The sequence below is a fragment of the Somniosus microcephalus genome, chromosome 10 (genome assembly GCF_052327205.1).
Source record: "Somniosus microcephalus isolate GS21.2 chromosome 10, FLI_Smic_1.0, whole genome shotgun sequence".
Taxonomy (NCBI): domain Eukaryota; kingdom Metazoa; phylum Chordata; class Chondrichthyes; order Squaliformes; family Somniosidae; genus Somniosus; species Somniosus microcephalus.
The window spans coordinates 162,654,892-162,664,225 of record NC_140996.1 but is presented as its reverse complement, the minus strand read 5'-3'; the positions used below and the strand labels follow the sequence as shown (position 1 = coordinate 162,664,225).

At 53.6% G+C, this 9,334-nt stretch overlaps 1 protein-coding gene across 1 annotated transcript; it reads right to left on the bottom strand.

Annotated features, from left to right (window-relative positions):
• Nucleotides 1-7,565: 7,565 nt before the first annotated feature.
• LOC147111806 (uncharacterized) lies at nucleotides 7,566-8,750 on the bottom strand. The gene is made up of 2 exons (XM_085998298.1): nucleotides 8,635-8,750; nucleotides 7,566-8,481 (listed from the first exon to the last, which is right to left on the bottom strand). The coding sequence occupies exons 1-2, from the start codon at nucleotides 8,661-8,663 to the stop codon at nucleotides 7,566-7,568; spliced, it is 945 nt and encodes a 314-aa protein (XP_085854424.1). The 5' UTR covers nucleotides 8,664-8,750.
• Nucleotides 8,751-9,334: the final 584 nt, after the last annotated feature.

The window sequence follows — 9,334 nt, the reverse complement described above, 5'->3', positions numbered from 1 at the left end:
TGAGCTAATCGCCACAAGTGCGAGGTTTTCCAGAAGCAGATCTCGTATTGTGGCCACGTTATTGATGAAGAGGGGTTACATAAGTCCCCTGAAAAGATTGAGGCAGTAGTCAAGGCTCCAGCACCGGAAAATGTGTCACAACTGAGGTCGTTCCTCGGGCTGGTGAACTACTACCATAAGTTCTTACCAAATTTGTCTACAGTATTACACCCACTGAACACCCTACTGCAAACGGGGGTACCATGGAAATGGAATGACGAATGTAAACGAGCTTTCCAGAAGTGCAAAGAATTGGCCACATCAAAAGAGGTGTTGGCCCATTTCAACCCAGCACTACCAATTCGGTTGGCGTGTGATGCATCACCCTATGGTATTGGAGCGGTGCTGTCGCACAAATTCCCAGACGGGTTGGAGAGGCCAGTAGCCTTTGCGTCTCGGTCGCTAACCTCAGCCGAGCGCAACTATGCCCAGATTGACAGGGAGGCCCTCAGCCTAGTATGGGGAGTAAAAAAATTCAACCACTATCTGCATGGGCAGAAGTTCACCTTGCTGACTGACCACCAACCACTTGTCTCCATCTTTAATCCAAAGAAGGGCGTTCCGGTGATGACTGCACAACGGCTACAAAGATGGTCCCTTTTTCTAGGGGCGAACCAATATGAAATAGAGTATAAGGGCACGAAACAGCATGGAAACGCTGATGGGCTATCACGCCTGCCACTGCCTACTGTGGAGGAAGCACCAGCAGTGGACCCTATCGAAATATTTTATTCGTCGATAATTGAACGCTTGCCAGTAACTAACGCGGATATAGAGAAGGAGACCCAAAATGATCCGACACTGTCTCGGGTATATGATTTGACGGTGAAGGGATGGCCAACACATGGCGACTCACTGTTGCCAGCATTCTCATCCAGAAGAGAACAGCTGTCAGTATGCCAGGGGACAGTGATGTGTGGATCCCGAGTGGTAATTCCACCCAAGTTAAGGGAGAGAGTGCTCAATGAGCTTCACGAAGGCCATCTGGGAGGGGTGAAAATGAAAAGCCTTGCTAGGGCTTATGTGTGGTGGCCGGGGATCAATCAACAAATCGAGGACCTAACAAAGAGCTGCTCAGGATGCCAGAAGGTCCAAAATGCACCACCACATGCCCCTCTACACCCATGGGAGTGGCCCTCCTCTCCATGGCAACGGGTGCATATTGATTTTGCTGGTCCATTCATGGACTCAATGTTCTTAATAGCAGTGGATGCGCACTCGAAATGGCCTGAGGTGATCAAAATGTCCTCCACCACTACAGAGAAAACGATTGCAGTCCTACGGACCATATTTGCCAGGAACGGCTTGCCAGAGCAGATTTGCTCTGATAATGGACCACAGTTTGTGTCTGAAGATTTTCGGAAATTTATGAGAAGGAATGGGGTAAGGCATTACACATCCGCCCTGTATCATCCAGCCACAAATGGATTGGCTGAGAGGTTCGTACAAACCTTTAAAAAGGCAATAAGGGCCATGTGCGATGATGACATTCCACTACAGCATAAGGTGGACAATTTCCTGTTAGCCTACAGAAATGTGACACATGCAGTTACCAACCAGACCCCGGCCATGATGTTCTTTAACCGAAGGTTGAGATCTCGTCTGGATTTGCTCAGACCAAATGTGCGAAGGAATGTTGAGGATAAGCAATTCCAGCACATCAATGAGAAGCCGACAAGGAGCTTCAATGTCGGACAACCAGTCTTGGCCTGCGACTACCGAACAGAGAAATGGCAACCCGGAACGATATGCTCACGGCAGGGGCCACTAATGTACACAGTGGATGTCGGGGAGAACATTGTGAGACGCCACGTCGACCAGATCCTAGCGTCACAGGAACGAGTCAACCCCATGTCTCGCGTACCTGGGGATGAACCCGACATACCGGTAGCATCTACCCCAGAAACAGTAGCAGCGGAAACTGATGAACTAACCGACGAAAGGGGGCCAGAATCGCCTCCGCACCAAGAACAAGACACTCAGGAAAGGCGCTATCCAGAAAGGATCAGGAAGCCGCCCGAAAGACTGAATCTATAAATGGACTATTTCAGTTTAATGTGGATGTTAAAGTGTTAACTGTTATTTGAATGTTATGGGTACTGTTAATCTAAAAGGGGAGGAATTTTAGTGTATGTACCTTTAAGAGAGAACGGCCTAGAAATTCAGTCTGGACACTTTTGGGGCGCTAAAGTCGGGCGCTCGCTAAAGTTAGCGCCCGCCGGAAAGTGTAGGCCACATCGCCAAAATTCAGTAGAGTTGGCCCTAGGTTTGGCCGAGCGCTGAAACTGGCGTTGAAATGCTGTGTTCCGGCGCTAAGCCGGCGATGCGGCCTAATAACGCCGAAGCCGGGCGCAGCGCAGGTGCGGTCATGTTTTGATTGACAGCAGACACCCTGACGCCGGCCAGCTCTTAAAGGGGGAAGGGTCAACTTTGACTGCTGCCACGCCCTGCATACTGGAGCCCTGCAGCTAGGCCTCAGCACTACTGGTGTGCCAAAATAGCGCCTGGAGCAATGGAGAGGGCCCGTGAGCGAGCGCAGCGCTTCTCAGAGCATGCTCTGAGTGTGCTCATTCATGGTGTGGAGAAGAGAAGAGAGATCCTGTGCCCGGACAGTGGCAGGAAGGCTCCCAGGAGCCAGTACAGGAGAGCCTGGGGCAAAATCGCCCGCAGGGTGTCATCCACATGTGATGTCCCCAGGAGTGCGGACCAATGCCGCAAGAAGTTCAACGACCTCACTCGGATGGTGAAGGTAAGTACCCTTTCCAGTGTCCCCCTCATCCTTGCATGTGCACCTCACATTATGGGCAAAGGGACCTCAAAGGCCTAATGTGCAGCCCTCCTCCCGCAGCAATGGCACTTGCATGTTCATCAATAGCACTTTCTGCACTTAACACACTGGCCAAGCTATTCGACCATGGGTGGCAGTGCACCCAGCAACAGGGCACCACACTGGCCAAGCTATTCCACCATGGGAGGCAGTGCACACAGCGACAGGGCACCACACTGTACTTAGAGGCCGTCCTTTCTCTTGCAGGCCAAGCTGGCGAGCAATGTAAGGAGCCAGGCTGTCACTGGTGGAGGCCGTCCCGAGTACCAGGCGCTCACTGATCTGGAGGAGAGCGTGGCACGACTCATGCGTGGCCGGGTGACTGGCCCTGTCGCGATCGGTGAGGCGGACCCTGTACTGGTACCCACTGGTAAGGACATGACCGGTTGCACCTCTCTCGTTGCCCTCGCGCTTCAGATCTACATCCTTTCCCACTGACCGACAAATGCGCATAATGCACCACTCAGGCCTCCCTCGCTGACGGCCTGTCCTCACTCTAAAGCTACTCTTGTGCCTTCCTGCTTTCAGCTGGTGAGGAGGAGGTGGTCCCTGAAGCGCAGAGAGCCAGGCCCTTGGAGGAGGAGGACGTCGAGGACCAGGAGGAAGGCGGCACATCGGGGGAACCCTCCTCCGCGCCAGGGGATGGCAATGGAGGGGAGACGTCTAGCCTGCAGGAGAGCCAGGGGGAGGTGTTGGAGGGGAGGGCCGAAGCTGGTCCCAGTAGGGTGGACGCACGCGGGAAGGCTCCGGCAGCACGCCGTCCTTCTGCCCAGAGGGGGGAGGTGTTGGAGGGGAGGGCAGAACCTGGCCCAAGTGGGGTCGACGCACGCGGGAAGGGTCGGCCAGCTCGGCGGCCTTCTCCCCGGAGGGAGAGTCCGCCCTCCAGTCCGGACACGGTCCTCGCCCAGGAGGTGCGCGTCCTCGATGAGATGTCGGCGGTGTCTGAGCGGCGCCACCAAGAGTTCATGGGGGTGGTCGAACAGATGCCTCACGCCATTGAGTCCCTGGCTCAGAGTGTGGTGGCTTTCGGGGAATCACAGGCCAGGGGGTTCGAACAACTCACGGCAGCGCACGACAGGGGTGTCCAGCAACTGGCCGCAGTGCACGACAGGGGTGTGCAGCAACTCGCGGCAGCGCAGGACGCGGGTGTGCAGCAACTGGCGGCAGCGCAGGACGCGACTCGCGAGATGAGTGGTGCCGTCCACACACTGGCAGAGCTGATGCGGGCACATACCAGGGCAGTTCGGGCACTCACTTCTGCCACACTCGCTGTGGCACGGAGGCATCGCCATGGCACCCGCCGCCCTGCTGCAGCACAGCGGTCTGGCCTCCCCCAGATTGCTGCGCTTGCTACACTGCCAGCCCGGCCGAGTGCCAGTGTCTCTGGCGAGCAGCGCACACCTGCCATCAGCCAGCTTGCCCCCAATGGTGCTGCCGACACTGCCACTCCCCCAGCCAAGGTGCGACGAGCTGCTGCTAAGACTGATGCTGCCCAGCCACAGCTGCAGCAGTCAGCAGCTGGCCCCTCCCGGGCCAGGCCTCATCTAGGCCGACCCCCAAGGGCATCTGCCGACACGCTTTGTGGCCCTCATGAGCCTTCCCCCAGCCTCGCCACACCCGCAGGGCCCAGGTTGAGGCGGAGCAGCGGGTCGGCCAGGGGCCGGAGAAGCCTGTCTAAGGACTCGCCCTCTCGGCACACCCATTAGAGTGTGGTGAGAGCGGTTTCTTTTATATTGGGGGGCTTGTGTTGTGGGGGGCATTATTTTGTTAAGGCCGAGGATCAAGGCATTTTTTGTTTTCATGGGGGTGTCTCTGTTGTGGCGGCCTAGAAGTGTCATTCAATAAGCCGCTGGCGGACGGCCCTTGGACCTTGTGGTTCCCTCCTGGGCTGGTACTCCTCCTCCTCCTCCTCCTCCTCATGGTCCTCCTGCTCGTCCTCCTGAGGTGGTGGTCCAACGCGAGGTGGCAGTGCCTGAGTCCTGCGGATAGCCAGGTTGTGCAGCATGCAGCAAACGATGATGAACTGGGAGACTCTATCCGGCGAATACTGTAGAGATCCGCCGGAACGATCCAGGCAGCGGAACCGTTGCTTGAGGACGCCAATCGTTTGCTCTATGATGTTCCTTGTGGCTTGATGGCTTTCGTTGTATGCCTCCTCCGCAGGGGTCCTGGGCGCGCGGAGCGGGGTCATGAGCCATGTACACAAAGGGTAGCCCTTCTCCCCAATAAGCCATCCCCTTGGTGGAGGCTGTGCCTCGAACATGTCAGCCACAGTAGTCTGGCGCAGGATAAATGCATCGTGGCTGCTTCCTGGAAAGCGGGCATTGACAGCTAGGATGCGCTGCCTGTGGTCACACACCAGCTGTACATTGAGGGAATGGTAGCCCTTCCAGTTGCGGTAATCCTCGGCATTGTCGATAGGTGCCCGCATAGCCACATGCGTGCAGTCAATGGCGCCCTGCACCATGGGGAAGTCGGCGATCCTGGCAAATCCGACTGCACGCTGCTCCTGCCTCTCTAGGGTCATGGGGAAGGAGATGAATTGGTGTCTCCTTGCGAAAAGGGCATCGGTGACCTGCCGGATGCAGCGATGCACGGCGAACTGGGAGATGTTCGCAATGTCCCCAGCAGCGGCTTGGAAGGAGCCGCTTGCATAAAAGTTCAGAGCCACCGTGACCTTCACTTCCACCGACAGAGACGTCCTGCACATCAGCTGTGGACGCAGATTTCTGTGAAGCAGCTGGCAGATCTCTGCAACCACCTCCCTTCTGAAGCGCAGCCAATTAACACAATGCGCGGCAGTCATGGTGAGATAGGACACCTGCTACCGGTATTCCCTGAGTGGGTAAGGCCTACGTTGCCGACGCCTGATGGCCCCTCTGCGTCTAGGCATGGCTGGCCCTCTCACACAGCGTCTGCGAGCCCTTCGCACATAATGCTGGAACTGAGGGTTGGAACCCCATGCAGCCCCCATAATAAACTTGCAAACAGTGAAATCACAATGAGTCAAATGTCAAAGCTCTGGCCAGAAGCCAAAAATACCTCTCCTATGTTGTCCCAAATCAGTAAGGTCTGTTCCTTGGTCTCTGTCCAGAAATCCAAAGCACTAAAGTCATTGCAGCAAAATGGCTGGCCTTTATAGTTCAGTCTAAGTGCCCTTTAATTAGCGCTCCCCGACGTAGGGCCTCTGCTGCGTTCCACTTCACAGTTCTTAACAGCGCCATGCCCACATTGGGCGGGCGCAACTGAATTTCCGGTTTGGGGCGCACAAACAGCGTTGCACGATGAAATGACGTCATAAGCTGTGCGCGCAGCTGAGCGGGTGCAAACACTTTGCGCCGGCGCTAAATGTCAACTGAAGTTGGGCGTAGGCGCAGATCGCCCTGCGCCCGGGCGCTAAGTGCCTAGCGCTGGAAATCTACCCCTCTTATGGCGTTAACGGCTGGCGAACGCAACTGAATTTCTAGGCCTTAGTCTTTAGACTACCCTCCTCCAGTAAACACCTGTTGATTGTTAATCTGCAGCCTCCGTCTAGTTACTGAAGAACACCATACCTTAAGATTTATGGATTCAACACCTTCCAGTGCACCAGCAGAGACATCTCAAGCGTGGCTGAGCAGGCTGCCCATAAATGTACATGGTAGGTCACGGATGGATTGTTTTCCAGGGCATTGACTTATGCCAACTTCCCCTGTGATAACAATAGCCAGATTGAGCAGGCACTCACATTGGCCTCTCTGGCTGGATTTTCACAGGTACAGGGTGCACACACATGGCAATCTGAGAACCACCAGATCAACCAGGAGTTATCATCAGCTGCAAGGGATTCCATTCCATCAATGCGCAGCTGGTGTGCAGCAACAAGAAGAGCTTCATGCAGTTGTCCACCAGATTCCCTGGGAGCTGTCATAATGCGGCAGTCCAACATTCCAGACCTTTTTGTTCCAGGAAGCAAACTTAAGGGCTGGCTCGTAGGAGGCAAGGGATACCCCCTTCAAACTTGGCTCATCTCACCTGTGAGAAACCCCACCAAAGTGGCGCAGGAGCGCGACAATGAGAGCCACATGACTGGCAGTTGTGTCATAGAGCAAGTCGTCGAAATGTTGAAGTTGCGCTTCAGGCGCCTGGAGAAGTCTGGAGGCACCCTTCAGTACTCGCCAGCAATGATATCCAGAATCATACTGCCATCCTGCATTTTGCACCACATTGCACAGCGGAGAGGATTACAGGTGGAGGATGGCCAAGGCACTCATCAGGCATCTTCTGATGAGAAGAACATTGAAGAGGAGGAGGAGCAATATGAAGATGGGCACCCATTGTCAGACCAGCCATGTACTTTGCTGCCCGGGATTCCAGGGATGTGCTAATAGCTCGAAGGTTCAGTTAATTATTCCAACTGGAAAAAATAACAAATGAAATGTACCACCAATTGCCCCCCAACCCCCACCTTTACACAAAACAGTCTTTCAAACACGCATACACCCATTGCACATTCACCCAATGGATCCTGTCATGTATTGACATTCACCATGAAGCAAGTGAAAGGCCGAGTTGGCACTCGGGATGCAATAATGGGCAATACGTGGAAGTGGTTCTGATCAATAAATTTTATGTGGCATTTAAAAAAAAGGAAATTTAACAACATAACATTTTGGCACGCACCCATGTACATCTCTTGGTGAATTACAATTGCTTTAACTTACTTCATACTGCTTCTATGTGGTGCATCCCATGCGGCTTCAGCTGAGGTAGATTCACGTTGTTCATATCCCTGCCCTGACTGTTGAGATGCTTTTGGCCTATGACCTTTGGGTTTTAGAACCCTTGAGGGCCCCGCCAAAGACTGATCCACCTGCAACTGTGCAGGGGCAGACTCTGCCATCGGGCGACAAGGGTGCATGTCGGGTATTGGCTGGGGGGGCGGGGGGGGGCGCAATGAGTGAGAAGTGGGAGCGCTTTGAATGGAGTTCCCACTTCCATGTCCCCTTTCACCATCATCCCTCTCCTGAGCCAGCACCACGTTACTCCTACCACTCTGCTGGTGAAGATCAATGATGTGTTGTAAGGCCACGGATAAGGTATCTGTCATCCTGCTTAGGGCTGTAGAAATGTTGGCACCCAAAGTCTGCACGGACATGGTTTGCATGGACTCATTTGAGAGCCGTGCTTGAAGCTTCATGGACATGGCCACTCTCTCTGTGGAAGACATTCTCGCAATTACCTGTGCCACCAATCCACTAGCAATCGAGTTGGACTCCTCCGTCCTCTCCGCTATTGTGGAGAATGTATGTGTCACGTATGTCAGTGCCTCACAAAGTTGCTCCTGCACCTCTATCACTCTTCTTCTCAATGATGGCCCCCTGAGTTCAGCATCTGTGTCCAGCTGAGCAGAGCTTGGAGAGGATTGTGTCCCGTGACACGGACTCGCCACAGCTGTTCCTGCCATCAATGTCTGCTTGTGCTCACTTGTGAATTGTGAATCACCAGGTGAAAACCCAACTAACTCTCTAACAGGACCCACCGAAGTGCGAGTATTTGCACTGGTGCAAGGTTGTCCATCCTGTGATGGAGCACCCTCAGAAGGAATGAGATCCTCCGAGGAATCATCCTCATGCATCTCCAGAAACTCTTGCTCTACATCTGAAGCCCTGGAAGACAAAAGAAAGGGATATGAATTAGTAGTGGTAAAGTAACAATCTTGACAATCATCGTACTCTGTCTTCTCATAGTTCAGTCATTGATGAAATAAAGTCAGCATGTGTGTGTCAGAGATATTATTAATTGTGTCATCAGCCATCTGCAAGTTCCCAGTCTCTCCATTTCCGATTGAGAGGGTCGCAGATGTGCCACTTTACTCCATGGCTTCCTCCTCTGCATCTGTCCGCTTCACAATTTGTGGCAGCCCACCTCCAGTCCTCTTCCCTACCCTTGTGTTTTGCACTCTCTCCTTCTATAAGGAGTCAAAGAACAGAGCAGTGAGTGAATGAAGTTCATGTATTCACCCGGTGGATGCAGTGCATTCGGTGAGGGTGATTATCAGACAGATGCATCACATTTCATAAGTGGTGGATGGATAACTAGGGAAGTGAAGAAGTGCATAGAAAGTGAAGGATTGGTGCTGCTGAAACTTAAGTGGGTGTGAGGAACGATGTGATGGAGTTCGCTTGGCAAGACAGAGTAAGAAGGGTGTTTACACCACAGGATGTAGGTGAAACACTTTTCCTGTCCTGGTTAAGGTCATTAAACCACTTCCTGCACTGCATCCAAGACCAGGGCACAACGCTCCTGCTGCTCACTTCCTCAGCCACCTCCAACCACGCCTTCTTGGTGACAGCAGCAGGTTTCTTCCTCCCATTGATGGTGAAAAGTCTGTCCCTCCTGCTCCTGACTGCACCCAGCATTAATTCAAGGGAGCATCATTGAAAATGGGTGCTGCTATTGGTCTTTGTGAATCCATCCTAAACACCT

What these genes read in the sequence shown, in the direction of transcription:
- LOC147111806 (XM_085998298.1), bottom strand. Translation starts at nt 8,663, where the DNA reads ATGGCTGATGACACAATTAATAATATCTC. An exon ending in GACACAATTAATAATATCTC is followed by an intron (nt 8,482 to 8,634) that starts TGACACACACAT and finishes GTTTCTGGAGAT; the next exon opens with GCATGAGGATGATTCCTCGG.